The sequence below is a fragment of the Heterocephalus glaber genome, unplaced genomic scaffold, assembly GCF_053883595.1.
Source record: "Heterocephalus glaber isolate CG9 unplaced genomic scaffold, H.glaber_assembly_v1.0 deba00000809, whole genome shotgun sequence".
Classification (NCBI taxonomy): Eukaryota; Metazoa; Chordata; class Mammalia; order Rodentia; family Bathyergidae; genus Heterocephalus; species Heterocephalus glaber.
The window spans coordinates 1,245,206-1,264,851 of record NW_028258163.1 but is presented as its reverse complement, the minus strand read 5'-3'; the positions used below and the strand labels follow the sequence as shown (position 1 = coordinate 1,264,851).

Here is a 19,646-nt window from a genome sequence, read left to right as displayed (position 1 = left end):
GTAAGAGAAATATCTTCAAATCTTTTTATCCACCAAGAGGAAAAATTATAAAAATGGGTGTGGGAAGTGGGGCGGGTATACGTTGGTGAGTATTGGGGATGGCTGTACAAGAAGAAAGGGGAAGCCCCCTTTCCTAGATACCTTCTAAATTTAAAACTTATTTAATTTATTATACAGCACTTTGCCTCTTAGAAGTAAAAAGAGGATGAATTTAGAAAAATAAACATGGATTAGGAATATTATTCACAGTGCTCTTTGTGGTTGATTTGGTATTATGAATGCATAGATGTCTAGGAAATTTGAAATAGTGATTAGTAGAATTACAAGAAAGTGACCCTAGGTACTCTTATCGTTTTGTGTTTAACATTATAACAAAACAAGAGAGAGAAATCACAGATATTTATGTAATCTGAGATTTTTTTTTTTTTTAGTCAGGGTCTTGCTATGTAGTTCAGGCTAGATTTGAACTCACTAGGCAGCCCAGGCTGGCCTCAAATTTATGGCAATCCACCTACCTCAGCCTCCTGAGTGCTGAGATCATAGATATACACCACCACACCCAGAAAAATCTCAGATATTTAAGGACTCAGAAAATGTAACAGAAGTAATTATCTCTTTACACAAAACAGTATCTTTAAATTACAGTTTGTGGGAAATAAGCTTATGAGGTCAAAGTAACCAATGAAGACAGAACTCATTAATTGGATTATCCTAGCATCTCAAATATTGAAATATTTAATTTGGATTGTTTATGGATCTGTTAAGTTCTACATGGTGTATTTTTTTGTACATCACTTTTTTAAATTTAAAAAAATGTATTTTATGATTACATGTTTCCAGTACATGCATTTCACAATCACCTTGGGGAGCTGGTACTTGTACATAACACAGCTTGTTTCCTTTAATCCCCTTCCCTCGTGTTCCTGCCCTCCTCTTCTAGTTCTCCTTCCCCCTTTTCATTCTTGTTGATATTGTTGATCTTAGTTCATGTTTGCAGCATACAATGTCCATGTTCACTGAGCTCATTAGCACTGTGTACCTGGCCTGTTTTCACTCTACCTACTTCCCCATTCCCTCCCTCTCATCCCTTGCCCTTGGTCCCCTGGACTCCTTCCCATCTGCAAGAGTTACATCCCCTTGTCTTGTCCAATCCTTCCTTTTTCTGTTTGTACTTTGCCTTGCTCAAATGAGATGATACAGTATCATGAGATGATAGTTTGTGTGTCTGATTTATTTCACTCAACTTTGTATTTTCTAGGTGTGTTCATTTTTCTATAAATGTCTCAAATTTATCCTTTATAGTGGAGTAGTATTCCATTATACTTAAGATACTGCAGTATGTTTATCCAGTTGCCTCTTTTTTTTTTTTTTTGGTACCAGGGATCAAACTTGGGACCTTGTGCTTTCGAGGCAGGCAGTGGAACCACTGAGCTAAATCCCCAGCCCCTATCCAGTTGCCTCTTGATGGGTACACAGGCTGTTTCCAGGATTTAGCATTGTTAAAAACACTGGTATGCACATATCTGTGCAGTATGAGGTCTTAAGCTCTTTGGGGAAGATTCCTAGAAGGGGGATAGCTGGGCCATATGGAATTTCTAATTTTAGTTGTTTGAGAACTCTCCAGACTGATCCCCACAACAGTTGTACTAGTTTATATTTTCACCAACAATGTAGGAGAGTTCCTTTATAACCACAGCCATGTCAGTATTTGTTGTTTTTTTATTTCTTAAGGATTGCCATTCTTTTTGGAGTAGGATGGAATTTTAGTGTTGTTTTGGTACATTACTTTAAAGCAATAAAGATTCTATAATTTGGGTATAAAATTTAAAAAAAATTAACTTCCTGGTATGCAATTCTTTTATTTATTTTTAAAAAATTCTTTTATTTATTTTTTTGATTCCTTTATTTCTTGACACACACACAGATGAATCAAAAATATGTTTACTTAGAAAAGTTGACTCTAACCAAAAATGCAAAACATGTTTCAAATATCTTAGATTTCCTGGTATTCCTCCTAACCCTAAGGTAGAAGTAACACACTGTCCACTTACATGCCCACATTTCTGACTCAAGCTAAGGGGCTGGAAAAAGAAACTTAACAGTCCCAAGTAAATATGGGAAGCCATAGTGGAGAAATCTAGGATTTCTCAGAAATGGTTTTAACTGGGAAACCTCTAATCCTACCTGAATAGCGCTTTTTTTAAATGAGTTTCTCAGTATGAGTCCAAATCTCAAAAAGCACCTTCAAAAACAGGGCCACCCAGGAATGCAAGTATGCCAGTAAGTCCAGTCAGCTGGATACAGGACCATGTACATAACAGAAAAAGAAAATCAAGGGCCAGATAGTGAGACCCCCCCTTGTATCCCACAGTTAGAAGAAGTGGCTGAATCTTAGGTAGTTTTCCGCTTCTTGGCAGATGGCCGCTCAAATACATCGCGTACCCCTGCTGCCTTTTGTTTAAAGAACTTTGTATTCTGTGCACTTTCTTGGCCCCATGCTGAGTCAAAGGAGGTAGTGTCTTGGTCAACAAGGTGGGTGTATTTGGTACGTCCAGAACGCCCAAAGTTCTTGACCTGAGGGAAGAAAGGATGAGTTATACCACCCAGCACACCACACCCTAGCCTCAGCCTCAGTACATTATGTTCTGGGCCCCCCATGTTATCAAAGATTCACATACCTGCATGACTTTAGGAAGAATAGTTTTGTTGAAATGATCTTCCAGGGTAGGTGCACTGAAATCCCTCTTGTATACTTCTTCATCTTCATCCTGTAGAAAATCATCTTATCAGTCTTGTGGGTCTATTTCCCATATATGCAAACCATTAGTTTATTAAACTCTGCCAGAGAATACTAGGAAGCAGAGGGTACTGGGCCTTTCTTCAAGAGCTCCCGTCTAGTAGAGGTGGTATTCCCTTCCCAGTTGCACTGTTTCTCCTCTCTGAGCGCAGATTCTTTGTGAGGGTGGCTCTATTCTCTGCACTCATGATGCTATTCCCTCCCCACATGATTCCAATGCTACAGGATTCTCACGTCTTTACTCCTATTCTGCCATTTACATATCTTAACTTAGGTATTTTATTGGTACTTTATTTATTTATTTTTTGGTACCGGGGATCAAACTCGGGTCCTTGCGCTTGTGCAGCAGGCGACGAAACCACTGAGCTAAATCCCTGGCTATTGGTACTTTAAACACATGTAGTGTGAAAAACATCTCAACCTTTCGAAATCAGCCTCTTCTGATTTAACTTTTTTGTAAGTAGGACCAAATTATCTCAATTACAATAACTAGATTCAAATCTGAGTAACTTCTGTGTTTATTCAACTGCCACCTTGTAAATTCTCATCACCTGAATTATAATTTTCCCTACAATCAGAAATTAATGTTTCTAATTAGTGTCTTAATGTATTAATCTTTCTAAAATGCAATTATCATTATATCTCTGCCTTGCTCAAAAATTTGAGAGGAGGGCCAGGGATGTAGCTCAGCAGCACTGTAACTGCCAGGCCAGGGCAAGGTCCTGAGTTTGACTCCTGGTACCAAAAACAAACAAATGAAAACTTCAGTGGAGCCAGGCATGGTGGTACACACTTGTAATTCCAGCATTCGGGAGGCTGAGGCAGGAGGACTGCCATGAGTTTGCAGCCAGCCTGGGCTACATAGCCAGATCCTATCTCAAAAAACAGAACAAAAAAAAGAAACAAAAACTTCAGTGGACCTCTACTTTCTTAAACACAACTCTGTATGAGGCCAAATATAGCCTTCACCTACTTTTTGTTAGTGTTCCCTGCTGCTTCTCTGTACAGCTTATAACATCTGCCTGCACTCCTGCTGGATAGAGCTCAGGACCTTGTGCTTGTGAGGCCAGCTCGATGCCACTGAGATACATACCTGGTCCTAGATTGTAAGTCTTTTGATTCTTTTTTTAAATTTTTTTTTTTGCTACTGGGGATCGAACTTGGGACCTTGTGCTTGTGAGGCAGGCGGCAGAATCCCTGAGCTAAATCCCCAGCTGTAAGTCTTTTGAAAGCAAGGATTCTCTATCCTCTAGCAGTGGTAAACAGTGACTTTTACATAGTAAATTCACAAAAAGTCACTCAGTGAAATATGAAATAACTACAGAGACTAGATTTAAGTCAACATGTTGCTTACATTACAAACATACATGCTAAAAGAATTAAGAATAGCACTCTCTGGCCGGGGATTTAGCTCAGTGGTTTTGCTGCCTGCTGCGCAAGCACAAGGACCTGAGTTCAATCCCCGGTACAAAAAAAAAAGAAAAAAAAAGAATAGCACTATCTGGTTAAAAGCATGCATAGAAAAGCTGAGTCCCTTAACCACACTTTTGGAGTATTCTTTTCCCTTCCAGGAGAAAGGTTTAAAGGCTGGACCATTAAACACTTTTGTGAGATCTATTTTTTTCTTTAGGGCTTGAAAATCCCTCATTTAATCCCTAAAGGCATTTCAATTTCCTTGTCCAGAGGAGAAGAATCAGAATTCAATCATGTATTTGAATACATGTATCCAAGGACTCTCACACCACCTTCTTTATGTATCTTAGCCAACAATGCACTGCTAAGAAACTTAATTATTAAAGCTGCTGAAATGCTTAAGCAAAAAGACCTCTATAACTCTGAAGCAGTACAGGAAGCATCACCATCTCCACTGATTCTCGAAAACCGTATGTGCTCAAAAACAACAAACAAACTTTTTTTTTTTTGGTACTGGGGACTGAACTCAGGACCTTGTGGTTGTGAGGCAGGTGCGGCACCACTGAGCTAAATTCCCAGCCCTAATAACCCAACATTTTATACTGATCAGGTAGACACATTGATTTTGGAGGATAGGAAGGGAACTTCCATTGAAGTTTTTAAATTTTACCAGAATTGCCGGGGATTTAACTTAGTGGCAACACACCTGCCTTGCAGGCGTAAGGTCCTGAGTTTGATTCCCAGTAATGAAAAAAAAAATTTACCAGAATTTGCAGTGAAGGACAGGAATTTAGTAGCAGTGGGGATATTTAGGGTTTAGTACGTAACACTTGGAAAAGCTAGTACAGATTTTGATATAAACTCTGTTAACATTAGAAAATCATTTAAGAAACCATGTTATCAAGGGTAATAAATGCAAAGGGCCCGGGATGTAGCTCAGTGGCCCTGCACCTGCCTTGTAAGAGCAAGGTCCTGAGTTCAATCCCCAGTACTGAAAAGAGTAATAAATGTAGTCAATTCTTTCATTACCTTTTAAAAGACTTCTTACTGATATTAATTCAAATAATTTAGTAGTCAATGTCACTTTAGATAGGCTTAACAAACTATTATTTTTTTTAATTAAAAAAATTTTTTTTGGTACTGGGGACTGAACTGTGGTCCTTGTGCTTGCACAGCAGGCGGCGAAACCACTGAGTTAAATCCCCGGCCCAACAAACTGTTATTTTGACCTTAGTTACTTTTTGACTTTTTCGTTTGTTTCTGGAGACTGCATTTTGCTCTGTAGCCCAGGCTGGCCTCAAACTCACAGCACTCCTCCTGCCTCAGCCTCCTTGTGTGCTGGCATTACAGGCATGTGCCACCAAGCCCAACAGAAGTTCATTTTTATGTAACCAAAACTCATTTGTCTATTAAACAATGATTTGTAAATATTTTTGGAAACCTAAATTGGTTTAGTATCTATAAAGATACCATTTCATTCCCTCAATTCTTTTTTTTTAATTTTTTTTATTTTTTGGTACTGGGGATTGAACTCGGGTCCTTCCGCTTGTGAGGCAGGCGACAGAACCACTGGGCTAAATCCCCAGCCCTCTTTTGTTTTTTTTTTGTGGTACCAGGGATTGAACTCAGGACCTTGCCCTTGCGAGGCAGGCGTGGTGCCACTGAGCTAAATCCCTGGCCCTCCCTCAATTCTTCTATTACATCATTTCCTCTTTCAGAGAGCTGAGGCCAAAACAGAACAGTTGTGGCTGCTGCTTCCAAAATCCAGTTGCTAATGCTTTTCTTTGCGTTTATATTCCTCCTAGCAAAAAGTCAACGAGGAACCTGACCCCTGGCATTGGAAGTGAACACTTGGAACAGTTTATTTTCATTCCAGGGGAGAAAGTATTTGAAGCTTCGGAGTTATTTCTACTGTGCAATGTTTTGATTCACTCACCATGAAGAAGGCACCCCGGTGATAATACTTCTGTAAAAACTTGTATTTGCCCTTCACAGCTTTGTTGGTAATGACTTTGCCATTTGCACGAAGCTCAGCTCTCCTCTCCTCCTCAGTAAGGTTTCTCATGCGTTCAATTTCTGCTTTCTCCTTTTCAAGCCTGTCCAGTGAGTAGAACCACTTATTAGTATCCTCCTATCTTTGGAAAGGCCCAATTACCTGACAATAACACAATTCCACCTCCTTAGCTTTGGTCCCCAGTTTCACAAAAACAAAACTAACACACACAGAACCAGGGATGGCTCTGGAGCTGAGGCTCAGTGGTTGAGTGCCTGGCAGCAATGAAGCCCTGGTCTTGACCTCCAGCACTATGAAAAATACCGAGTTAGCAAGCAAAACATAAAAAGCAAAAATAGAACTCAGAGCCCCTCCCAGAAGCCTCCTTCCCTGCAGGCTACCCTCACTCACGCTTCTCTGTCTTCTCTGTCTCGCTTGATTCTCTTCAGCTCTCGAACTTTCCATGCCTCATACTCCTCCTCGTCATTTTCATCGTCAGTATTGAGAGCGTCCAGCGCCGCCAGCGACCGCTTGTTCTCCTCCAGCTCTTTCTTGGTTTCCTCTTCTACAATCTGGAGAAGGAGCACAATTCAGTTGTCGGACTTCTTCACATCTGTGGACCAGCCTGAGGACAGCACTCCTCCCGCTCAAGCCTCCAGACGCCTGCACCTTGAGTGTGTACTTGCGCCTCTCCTCTGCCATGCGTCTGGCTTCCTGCTCCAGCTCCTTCTGCTTCAGTGCCTCCGTCTCACGCTCTTGGACTGTCACTCGATCTTTCCTGCATCACAGAAGTGCTGTTAACTGTCCAAAGCCTTAGAATACAGCTCTTCATCTCTTTAGATCTCGTCTCATCCAAATTAGACAAAGCCAAACAATCTTTGGTTCTATTATTTGCAAACAGCCCAAAATAGGACTTATTCCAGGTATGTACGTATGTATTTGGGGCGCTGGAGATTAGACCCAGGGCCTACACATTGAGCTATAAACCCCAGCCCTTTTAAAATTTTTATTTATTTATTTTTGGTATTTTTTGAGACAGGTCTTGCTAAGTTGCCAAGATGTCTAGGTTGGGCTTGAACTTGCAATCCTCCTGCCTCAGCCTGTCAGAGTGCTGGGATCACAAACATGTGCCACTGTACCTAGTCCATCCCAGGTCTTTGGGGTCCATTCATCTTTGAGAAAAGTCTAGGTAAGGAGGAACATGCTGGTATTTCTAGCCATTAGGAAAGAAACAGGATTTTGTTCTTCAAGCTTAATTTTGTTCTTGAACTATACAGCCTTGGGCAGATATGTGCTCTTAACCAAAAAGGGAGCCGTGAAAACAGACTCAGGCTTTCTGCTAACAAGTTACTCCTTAGCATCTGTGCTGCAGGGTGAAGGCATCAGGCACTTTCACTCTGGGCCTGCACTTCAGAACACAGGGTAGAAAGAGGCTGTAACTGTTGCCCTGGAGAGTAACTATGTGGATTCTGACCTGGTGTGTGAGACACCTACTTCCGAATAAAGACCGGCTTAAGGCGCGGCTCCATCTCATCCTCACTGTCTGTGTACTCTTCATACTCAGACTCGGATTCCGACTCTTCTCCAGAACGCCCCTCATCTTCCACCTCCATGACTTCCATCTCTTCATTTTTTCTCTCCTGTGCTCGCTGACGCATCATGCCACGGCGCCGTTCTATTTCCTGTCCACGTAAACATTGAAGCCAGTTATTTCAGTGGACCGTGCTCTCAGATGGCCTTTATCATGGTGCAGAGGATTGTGCCTCTACACTCAATCACACTCCCAGCCCTAAGATGAGTTTTTGTTTTTTTGTTTTTTTTTTTTTTTGGTACCGGGGATCGAACTTGGGTCCTTGCATTTGCGGGGCAGGTGGTGGAACCACTGAGCTAAATCCCTGGCCCTAAGATGACTTTTCATTGTTCTTTCATCAAACCCAACAAATTCTGATGTAAGTACAGTTTAGCACTATTTTATTTTCAATCCTATCCCCCGCAAACATGGCATGTGATTAGAGTTCTGCCAAAAGCAGTGATTTGTGCCTTTATGGGTTCAATGAATGACCATGGCCCCCATTTTTTTTTTTTTTTTCTGGTACCGGGAATCAAACTCAGGGCCTTCTGCTTGCCAGGCGGGTATTACACCACTGACCTACATCTCTGGCTCTCCAATTTTTCTTATATGCAGAAAAAACTCTGCATTTAAAAAACTTTCCTTTACCACACCTCATCATCAATTTCTTCCTCTTCTTCTTCACTGCTGTCTTCTCGTTCCATGCGCCAAGCATCTCCTTCTACTTCTGAGTCACTTTCTCCTACCACCTCAGGTTCCACTATTTTCCGATGACGAGCCAATCTAAAAAACAGGATCTCCAAGTGTAACACCACGTCACACAAATTAAGGAACATTAACATTTCCTTAGTTTCAGAGAACCCTGGTGGTGTAGTGTACCATTTCCCTCCACTAATCCCGAAGTCTTGTGATGGAGAAATTGAGGTCCAAATTAAAGAAACTAAACCAAAGTGTCAGAGAAAGTGGTTAAATTAATTCTAAAACATCAAACAAATGCGCAGGCACCATCTAAGGGTACACAGCGAACACAGAGGGCAGGGACACAGGGATGGAACCCAGAGCTTTCTGCATACTAGGGAAACATTACCACTGAGCTATATCCCCATCCTATAGAGGGATTTTTTTGGTGGTTCTAGGGACCGAACCGAGGGCCTTTGCATAGAACTACATCCCCAGACCTCTCTAAGGGTCTCTCTAAGTCATGCTACTTTTCTTACCCTTTATACCTTGGTTTCCTCATTTGTAAAGTGGGAACAGTAGTACCTATTTTATAAGTGTGTTGTGTGCACAAGAAATAGTAAATGTACTTAGAACCATGTACTTGGCACACAGTGAGCACTGTTAAGGTGTCTACTATTATTGCTGCTGCTGTTGTTAATTAATCTGCAGACATTCAGGTCCAGGGAAACATAACTGTAGTCATTACCTCTCCTCTACATCTTCGCTAATCCGATTCTGTAAACGCCGCAGCCGGGGATCACTAGATGAATCCTCCTCTTGCTCTTCAGGCTCTGCTTCTTGTTCTTTGGCTTTCTTAATGAACTGAAATTCTTCATCTTCCTCATCTGATGACTCCATAGGCGCATAATCTGGCCTCTTTCCAGACACATAACGTTTTACCTTCACTTTCTCCATTGAAATCTCACCTGGGCAAGAAAGATAATTTCTTATGTTTCAGTAGCCTCTTTCCCACAGTCTTTCAATCCTTGGCCTCTGCAGGCAGGGTCTGTATTCCTGGTAGACAGGTGGTGAAGTAGGAGAAGAGAGCATTATCCAACCACCTCTCTATCTAATGAGCTTTCCTACAAAGGCCAGGGCCTGGGAGGCATTCTTGTGAACAGCAACAATAAAGACACCGAGGCTTACCTTTCGTATGACGAAGTGGAGGGAGATGAGCAGTGAAATTGTCAAAAAAGCTCTTAGGGGTTAGAGATTTAGCTCAGTGCCTGCCTTGCAACAATTTTTAACAGCATATTGAAAGAGTGATTTAATCTAAAGAAGTGCCCAGTTGTTCTTTTACTTCCATTTGTAATTTCCATGGCAGCCTTTATGTTATCATATAGCTCATTTATATAGAAATAGGTTTCTTTTTCTTCAGCTTTTGTGTTATCAAATCTGCAAGAATAGATTACCTCTTTTACAAATACAAACAATTCTAAGTTGGATGTGGTGGTGCACACTTGTAATCCCAGCACTCTGGAAGACGGAGGCAGGAGAATGCTGTGAGTTCGAGGCCAGCCTGGGCTACATAGTGAGATTCTGTCTCAGAAAAAAAAAAGTTCAAAAAGAAAAAAGTTCAAGCCCTGCAACTTAAGAGACTTAGTGAGATCCTGTCACAAAATTTAAAAATTCAAAAGACGGCTGGGGTTGTAGCTCAGTGTAAAAGCCCTGAGTTCAATCTCTAGTACTACCAAAGGAGAAAAAAAAAAAGAAAGAAAGAAAAAAGAAATGCAGTGAATAGAGAGTAAAGATTCACCAACTCATTTTAAAGGATGAGTAAACTTATAACCAGGGCCGGGGATTTAGCTCAGTGGTTCCACTGCTTGCCTCACAAGCACAAGGACCCAAGTTCGATCCCCAGTACCAAAAAACAAAAAATCCCCCCAAAAACCCCAAAAAACTTATAACCAAAATGGATAGTTCAAAGGAAACCTTTGGGTGGATTTCACTTATGAGCATATATACAAAAATACTGAAGAATAGCAAATTTATCTCAGCAATGCAAAAATTAACATGAAAACTAATCCCAAATCCTGAAAACAAACACACACACACAAAACCCAATTATCACAATCTTACAAGATTAAACCCAGGATTTCAAGAATAGAAAATTGACAGGCAGCGCAGGAGCAATATGCTATTTTAAAAAGTTATTCCTCAGCCAGGGATTTAGCTCAGTCGTTTCGCTGCCTGTTGCACAAGCGCAAGGACCTGAGTTTGATTCCCAGTACCAAAAAAAAAAAATTGTTTAGGGCTGGGGATTTAGCTCAGTGGTTCCACCGTCTGCCTTGCAAGCTCAAGGACCTGAGTTCGATCCCCGGTAAAAACAAAACAAAACAAAACAAGTCATGGGGCCGGGGATTAAGCTCAGTGGCACCAGGTGGGCCTTGCAAGCACACAGTCCTGAGAATTTGATCCCCAGTAACCCCACCCCCCAAAGTCATATAATCTTAACAATAGATATAGCAAAAAAAAAAAAAAAAAAAATTTACTATTTTTTGAGACAAGCCCAGGTTGGCCTCAAACTCATGGTGATCCTCCTGCTTTAGCCTCTTGAGTGCTGGGATTACAAGAGTGCACTACCTCACCTGGTGGCAAATATTATGTAGGCTGACTATTTCATATCCAAAATGCTTACCTGGGACCACAAGTATCTCAGGCTTTGGAGGTTTTTTGTTTTTTTTTTAAATTTTGGAATATTTGCATTGACTTTATCAGTTAAGCATCCCTAATCAGAAAATCGCAAATCGGAATCTTTATGAACATCACGTTGGAGCTAATTTTGGATTTTAGGACTGGGTGTTCAACCTGTATTAGTGATAAAAAATGAAAGCATTCTGTTTTACAAGCAGTGGGAGCTGGGTGCTGTGGTCTGGGCTGGTAGGCTGAGGAAGGAGTATTGCTTGAGCCCAGGCGTTCAGGGCCAGGCTGATTCTTAAAAAAATAAACAGGACTGGGGATGTAGCTCAGTGGCGCCGATCCTCAGTGTGGGGGGGACATCAATCAACAGAGGCGAGACAATTGATGAACAATATAGTAAGTAGTCAAATTAGACCTCTAACTTCCACCATATAGAAGAAATAATTCTAGATTGATTAAAGGCTAAAGGTGAAAAATACGTCTTAAATATTTATATTTCCTATTAGACTGTAAACTTTTCAATTTGCAGTCTATCTTATTTGTGTGTTCAATCCTATTTAATATATACCAATTAGAAGACGGAGGGCTGGGGATTTAGCTCAGTGGTTTCACCGCCTGCTGCATAAGCGCAAGGACCCCAGTTCGATCCCCGGTACAAAAAAAAAAAGAAGACGGAAAAATCTTTTAAACCTGACTACCTATGATTTCATACCTGTGAACCATACAAGACAAAGCTGGTAAATCTGATGACACTATAACTAAAATGTGTAGCAGAAGACTTCAATAATTAAAATTCACTATGTTCCCTCTTGCAGTGGCCCACCCTCACACTGTAGGGTGTGCTCCTTTTCCTACTTTTATTTGGCCCAAACTTACTCTGCAGAGTCCATTTCTTTTCCTACCTTTAATAAAACTTTGCCACCATTAAAAAAGAAAGTTAAAGATAAGCCAAAAAATGGGGGGGGGGGATATTACAGATTTGAAATATATAAACACATGAAGATCCCTATATCACTAGTAATTAGGGAAGCACAAATTAAAAAACGGCCTAACATTTCATACCTCTTAGATTGTGCAAACATTTACAAATCTGATACAAACAACTGTATGAGTGAATATATTGGAAATAGAAACCCTTATCCTCTTACAACTTACTTTGGAAAGCAACTAGTAACAGAAAAGTTTATGAACTTAAGTCTCCCCTTAAAAAATTCTCACACAAGTGCACTGACCAGACACATTTAAATGTGGCACACTAGGAGCTTGAGACAGGATTGCAAGTTTGATCCCAACCTGGGCAAATTAAAGAGACCCTGTCTCAAAATAAAAAATGGGAGGGGGATGCAGCTCAGGGTGAAGGCCCCAGATTCAATCCCTAGTACCTAAAAAAAAAAAAAAAAAAAAAAGGAAAATTGCAGTACTTCTGTAACAGGTGAAAAACAACACAGGAACAACTGCCCATCAATAGGGAATAAACTATACTGTAGTTTAATTAAACAATGAAATTCATAAGTTTATAGGCAGTTAAAATTAATGAATTAGATCGATATGCATCCAAACAATAATTCTCAGAAGTCATGTTGAGTAAAAAAAAAAAAAGGAAGAGCTGGGGTGTAGCTCAGCGGTAAAGCACTTTGTCTCAGGAGGCTCTGGGTTACATCTTCCAGCGCCTAAAGAAAAAAAACCAAACCAAACCAAAAAAGGGCAAACTAATAAGGACAGATACAGTATATTGAAAAAAAAGAAAAATCATTGCTATTTTCTTCCATCATCCTTACTGAAAAAACTCTTGATCTGACTTTTCTTGTTGAGACAGGGCCTCCCTCGGTAATTCTGTAATTCAGGCTGGTCTCAACTATAGGCAATCCTCCTGCCCCAGTCTCACGTGCTGGGAATACAGGTGTGCGCCACCATTCCCGGCTTTGATCTGACTTCTTAAACAGGTATGTTCCGTCTGCACTCACTGAAATCTCTCCTGCCCTTTGGGGATCAAATTATATGCCACTTTCTTTAAGAAGTTTTCCTTGATTACCCCAATCTGAGGCAATCATCTCTTCTTTGCTTGGGATGGGCCTCTTTCTGCATGTCTTACACCCACTAGAATATGAATTTTTTAAAAAATTGAGGCACTGCCTTAAACAAGTCTGTATCCAATTTAATAAACGGCCACTGTGCTGTTTGAAAAGGATAAAAAGTTGAAGACATGGTGCCCGCCTCATGGAGAGCAAGAACTTATTGATCTAGTAGTTGGAGATAAACATATAAGTACTGTACAAGAGCGTTAAGAGTTATGAAAGCAGCACAGACTGCTACGGATAACAAAAAAAGAGCTGCATCCCGCACAGCGCCCTGCAAACAGGCTTATTTATACTTGTCTAAGGAATTTGTAGAGGTCAAGGAAAGAGGGGTGCTTGCTGTATATAAGAGCAGACAGGCCCCAGGAACACGATCAGATGCAAGCAGGTGCCCCCTCCGGGAGAAGCTCCGGATGGGAAGGCATAGGGAACTGAAGGTATGTCTCGGAGTGGCGGGGTTGGAGCAGCACGCAGGGAAGGTGGGGAGTTCCGAGGCGGAGGAGGGAAGATCTGCCTGGACCAGGGGTGAACACTACCTTTCTCATTGCGGACCGGGACGGCTCCGGCCGTAGACTGAATGGGAGGTTGCTTCATGAGTGAGCTTGGGACAGACATGTTGACGGCAGCGGCGACGAGTCTCTTAACTTGATGGATTCCAAACGCTGAACACCTAGGAAAATGAAAAACTCCTCCCCCGTAGGTGCGCCGGACACCGCTGCGCGACGGATAGAAACCACGTAGGGCAGAGCTAGAGAAGCCGGAAGTACGTGACTAGAGGATTGTGGGACGTCGGAGGACTTTCGCACTGGGCTACGGTAAGGTCGGCTCTGTTGTTGGTGTTCTCTGGGGCCTTCGCGTCCTGTCTCGCTGGTGGGACATTGCCAGGCTTTGAGGCAACTAGGGTTCAAATGAAAAGATTTCACATGTTAAATCGGACGTGGTGGCGCAGGCCTGTATAATCACAACACTCCGGGTGTCCTAAAACAGGACAATCAAATTCAGTCCCGCCTCAGCAACTTAGTGAGATCCTGTCTCAAAATTAAAAATAAAAAAGGCTGGGCCGGGGATTTAGCTCAGTGGTTCTCGCGCCTGCCTCGCAAGCTCAAGGTCCTGAGTTCGATCCCCGGTACGGGGGGGTGGGGGTGGGGGGGGGTGGCTGGAGATGTACCTCAGCCTTCCCGATTTCTAATCTCAGTACTGAAGCAAAGCAAAAGAAAACAGCAAAACTAAGGAGAGGCAGATGCATGCCTGTAATCTCAATTACTGGGGAGGCTGAATGAGGCAGGCGGATCACAAATTCTCTGCCGGTCTGAACAATTTATGGCAATGCTGTCTCAAAATTTAAAAATAATAAAAAAGGGAGGGGGACCTGGCTCAGTGCTATAACACTTTCATGTGTGAGGTCCCGGATTTAATCCCCAATACTATAAAAACAACAGTAAAAACAAAACAAAACAAACACCTGAGGAAGTAGTGAGGGACTGTTTGTCCAGACTGTTGAAAGCTCAGGATTTGATGGAATGAAATTCTTCCTAGGTCCCTGGTACCAAGAAAAAAAAAATTCTTCCTAGGGGGTCCAGGGATTTAGCTCAGTGGCACCGTACCTGCCTGCCAAGCACAAGGTCCTGAGTTTGATCCCCGGTACCGGAAAAAAAAAATCTTCCTGGGCCGAGCGTGCTGGCGTATGCCTGTAATCCCAGCACTAGGGAGGCTGAGGGAAGAGAATTGCTGTGAGTTCGAGGCCAGCCTGGGCTACAAAGCAAGACCCTTTCTCAAAAACAAAACAAAACATTCCCAGAAAACGGCCGGGGATTTAGTTCAGTGGTTCCGGCGCCTGCCTTGCAAGCTCAGGGTCCTGAGTTCGATTCCTGGTACCAAACAACAACAACAAAAAAACATGCAAAACAATTCAGAAAACAAAAAAACCTTCTTAATTAGTTCATTTGATGAGGCTGCTGTGAGCTGGGTTGTGGCATTTGGTAGTTGCCCAAGGAGGGCAGGTGGTTGTGATTTAAACCAGGGATACCCCCCCCATTCCCTTTTTTTTTTAGTGGTACCGGGTATTGAACTCAGGACCGTGCGCTTGTAAGGCATGCGCAGTGCTGCTGAACTAAATCCCTGGCCCTCGTTTTTTTTTTTTTTTAAATGATAGAAAAGTTTTATATTTATTGAGGAAAAGAAACAGGCGCTGTAGAGCAAATTTTGGCCAAGTAAAAGTAGGAAAAGAAGGGCTGGAGGCTTAGCTCACTGGCACCGCTCCTGCCTTGCAAGCGCAAGATCTTGAGTTCGATCCCAGTACCTGGGCGGGGCGTGTGGAGGGGGAGTAGGAAAAAAGTTACATCCTACAGCGTGAGGGTGGGCCACGTACCACAGAGAACACGGTGGGCCTAGCATCCAACTTTCAACTTTCATGTTCTTTCATTATCTGGAAGCTACCTATTAAAATGCATTAACGGGGGCCGGGGATTTAGCTCAGTGGTGCCGCCGCCTGCCTTGCAGGCACAAGGCCCCCGAGTTAGAGCTCTGGTACTAAAAAAAAAAAAAAAAAAAAAATTTAAAATGCATTCATGGTTGTAAAGTGTATTTAGTTTCTTAATGACTGAGTACTTGTGTTTACTGTTTTTAGGGCTCCAAAAGGATTATGGAGATGTATTGTTTTGGCTCAAGAAATTTGAATTTGAAGTCGTCAAGAACTTGTCGAATAGCAGGAGCAGCCCCAACTTATACCTGGGTTGTGTGAAGAAATTGGTGAAATAGAAGTCAAAACATACTTGATTATAGAAATGACTTTTTTTTTTCCGAGACAAAGTGTCACTTTGTATTACAGGCTGGCCTTGAACAGGTGTATGCCACCACACTCAGCTAGAAAGAACTGTGTAAGTACTGTGTGGTAGGGGGGAGAAGGGCTAGCCATGACAAGTCTTGAAGGCCGGAAACAGTATAGTATATATGGGATAATATGCAAAATGTTTTTACTTTTGTGATACCAGGGATCGAACTCAGGACCTTGCGCTTGCGAGGCAGGCGGCGGCGGCACCACTACTGAGGTAAATCCCCGGCCCTACGCAAACTGTTTGTTTGTTTGGTTTTTTTTTTTTTGGTACCGGTGATCGAACTCGGGTCCATGCGCTTGCGCAGCAGGCGGCGAAACCACTGAGCTAAATCCCCGGCCCCTCTACGCAAAATGTTTAATTAGTAATTTATTATTATTATTAAAGTTTTTTGAGAAAGGGTCTTGCTGTTAGTTCAGGCTGGTCTTGAACTATGTAACCCAGGCTTGCCTCGAACTCACGGCAATCAGCCTCTTGAGTGCTGGGATTACAGGTGTGCATCACCGCACCCATCGATGAGTAATTTTTTAAGTCGAGGAAGTTCCATGGGTACCAGGTCCTGGAAGGCCTTCAAGGTGCTACTAATATTATCAAATTAATTAATTTAACCTTAATTCCAAAACTGTTCCCCCCCCCCCCCCCCGCCAAGAAATGAAATTGGTAGGTCTCAAGCAAGGTTTAAAGGGGAGTCAATTTAGAATCAAGGAAGCTAGAGAGACTAGATAGTACTTGTTAGCCCGGCCTGGTGGCACCTTCCTGTACTCCCAGTACCTGGGAGGCTGAGGTAGGAAAACTGCAAATTCAAGTCTAGCCTGGGCAATTTAACTACTTAGTGAGACCCTGTCTCAAAAAATAAAAAAGTGTGGGCCGGGGATTTGGCTCAGTGGTGCCGCCGCCTGCCTCGCAAGCGCAAGATCCAGAGTTCGATCCCAGGTACCAAAAAAAAAAAAGGTGTGAGGATGTAGGTCAGTGCCCTGGGTTCAATCCCGAGTATCGCAAAAGAAAAATCGAAACTCAGCCAACATGGCCCCTGCCTCAGAAGGTAGCCCGGTGGTCACGGGACGTGCTTCTCCGGGGGTTGGGCGGGTGAAGTGCATGTTGGCTGATTTCCTTCTCCCATCAGCAGCTGTGTCTTCAGTCTTTTCCGGGGTTACACTGCACGGCGGTTTTCTCCTTACAAGCACGCGTCAGTGTGTCGGAGCAAGACCCCGTACAGCTGTCGCCAGCCACTTGATTCACTCGGGCAGCGGATTAGGCCACGCCCCTCCCCCAGGCGTGGACCTCGCCCGCCCCGCCCACGCGGAGTCGCCCCGCCCTCTCCCGCCGGCCCCCGCGCACTCTTGGCGGGAAGACCCGGCAGTCCCTGGCGGGGAGATGTCGCGGCCTGGTGCGGACTGCGAAGGGGAGGCGGGCTCCGGGGTGCGGGCCGAGGCGCAGGTGAGGCGGCTGCGTCTCGTCCTCGGGAGGTTTCTGCGAGGCCCGCGCTGTTGTCCACAGAAAATGAGGCCCTCAGCGCGGAGGCTGGCTCTCCCTAACGCCAGAGATAGCGGTCGGTTCCCACTGGGCCCTCCCTTCTCCAGCCAGTCACCTTCTAAGGCTAGGTCTGTTTTTTTTTTTTGGTACTGGGGATTGAACCCAGGGCCTTCACCTTGAGCTACATCCCAGCGCGTTTTTTTATTTACTTTAAATTTTGAGACAAGGTCTCACTAAGTCCCTGAGTCGCCTAGTCCGGGCTTCAGCCTCCCAGTGTGCTGCACTACCAGGCCCTGCCCGGTGCTAGTCATTATTACTATAGATTTGGCAGGTCCACCTGGGCAATCGGTGTGCCCAGTAGAATCAGTGATTTCATTCCGGTTAATAAGTGATGCATCTAGGTTTGGGAGGGGAAAGGTTTCCTTACAGACCATCCACTTGATTGATGTCAGTAGGAAACAGGAGTTAATTTGTTTACACAGGCCCGTTAAGGACCCTATGGAAAAGGATTTGGACCTGGGATTCTAATGCTGTTTTCCTTTATTGACCTGAATAGGTGAATGAATTTAAAGAAAATCAAGATGTCACTTATGCATCTCTGAGACCAGTACAAACTACAGTTTTAGGAAAAACAGCTAAGGTTTATCTTACCCCCTTCTCACTCAGTGATTACAAGCTAGAGCAACCCAAGCACTCCAAATCTCTATCAGAAAAGAATTCCAACTACACGATGGTATGTCAGAAGAGTGAACTAAAGAAAACTTGTGAAGAAATTTTAACTCCAAAGATGAAAGCCATCCCTTCTAAGGCAGAATCCACTCTGCAAAAATTGTCCTTAGATGTTCATACTGAAAGCAACAAGTCAGGACACAAGAGTCCTTCAGCTGCTACCGTTCTGAGTGCTGACTTGGAGAGCAGCGATGAAGACAACACACCAGGCATGGTAAGAGTTTAATTAGTAGTTTGTTCCAAGTTTTCTTATTGTTTTGAGATTTGTCAAGAGTCTCTAGTGGAATGAAAGTATTTTATCACATAAATTAATTTTTTTATTTTTTTATTTTTTGTGATACTGGGTATTGAGCTTAAGGCCTTTGTACTGAGCCACAATCCCAGTCCCTTTCTATTTTTTAATTTTTATTTTGAAACAGGGTCTTGTTAAGTTGCCCAGGCTGGGCTCAAACTTGTGATCCTCCTGCTTTAACCTTGAAGAGTGCTTGCATTACAGTATGGCCCACCAGGCTCAGCTGGTATCTAATTCTTTTGGCTTCTACAGGCTTCCAGGAATATTGTGACAACTTTTATACAGGACAAGATAAAATCATACGATGTGACAAAAAGTTGATGGAGGGCCGGGGATTTAGCTCAGTGGTTTCGTCGTCTGCTGTGCAAGCGCAAGGACCGGAGTTCGATTCTGGCACCCCCCCCCCCCCCACCCCAAAGTGATGAAACTAAGGAAACAAAATAAAGTTAGGGAAAGGGAGGTATGTTAATAGAAAAGTTGTTATGAAATAGGAATTTGATTTTTGCTTTATTGTCCTAGAAGTAAGAACCAGGACCAATGGAAGAGAGCATTGGGTCAGTCATAAGTGCCTTAGATCAAGGGTTGGATGCCTAGTTTCTAGGCATGGGCACTCGTAGTAAACCTGTTCCTCTTGTACTCATCGAGAAGATTGGATAGGATTAGCCACTCTGAAAATTTAGACCATCGGGGCGCCGGGCACGCTGGGGTTAACCGAGCGCGGCCGCGGAGGGATCTGGGATGAACAACGGAGCGCGGTGCTGAGACCCCTCAGCGAAAAAAATGTCCGGCTGAGGAAACCCAGAAGTTCTGTGGGGGCACCGCAGCCTGCCGGGAGGAAGGCGGCGTTTGAGTCGTCTTGCGCGCGGCCCGAGGGAACTTTCGCCGGAGGCTGGACCTGCGAGAAGGGGCCGAAGATGAACCCCCCTCAACAGCGCATGGCCGCTATATGGACCGACAAAGAGCTGAGCGACCTGCTGGACTTGAGTGCGAGGTTTTCCCCACCTGTTAATAGTGGGAAAACCGGACCAACGACAAGGGAAGCAGCCAGTTCAGTGGATCAGGCAATGCTGCGCTCATGTTTCTTTAGCAAAAGGAATTTCCAAAGGATAACAA

At 43.3% G+C, this 19,646-nt stretch overlaps 2 protein-coding genes across 13 annotated transcripts in view; one reads left to right on the top strand and one right to left on the bottom strand.

Annotated features, from left to right (window-relative positions):
* Window positions 1-1,701: 1,701 nt before the first annotated feature.
* Window positions 1,702-13,925, bottom strand: Mfap1 (microfibril associated protein 1). Its single transcript, XM_004861709.4, has 9 exons — window positions 13,745-13,925; window positions 9,200-9,419; window positions 8,427-8,556; window positions 7,698-7,885; window positions 6,873-6,981; window positions 6,615-6,775; window positions 6,147-6,306; window positions 2,679-2,768; window positions 1,702-2,574 (listed from the first exon to the last, which is right to left on the bottom strand). Exons 1-9 carry the CDS (start codon window positions 13,821-13,823, stop codon window positions 2,392-2,394), a joined length of 1,320 nt encoding a protein of 439 aa, XP_004861766.1. The 5' UTR covers window positions 13,824-13,925; the 3' UTR covers window positions 1,702-2,391.
* Window positions 13,889-19,646, top strand: part of Wdr76 (WD repeat domain 76) — a 103,060-nt gene continuing 97,302 nt past the window's right edge. For 5 of the 12 annotated variants that reach the window (XR_015449771.1, XM_087207464.1, XM_087207463.1 and 2 more), the window contains exons 1-2: window positions 17,349-17,476; window positions 18,069-18,455. Coding sequence is in view for 10 of the 12 variants with exons in the window: in XM_087207464.1 (XP_087063590.1) it covers window positions 17,414-17,476; window positions 18,069-18,455 (450 nt within the window). In the remaining 2 variants the exon portion in view is untranslated. Of the gene's footprint in view, window positions 14,024-15,834; window positions 16,085-16,198; window positions 16,256-17,347; window positions 17,477-18,068; window positions 18,456-19,646 lie in introns of those variants that run through there. The other 7 variants (XM_021241884.2, XM_021241883.2, XR_015449772.1 and 4 more) reach the window with 5 other exon arrangements.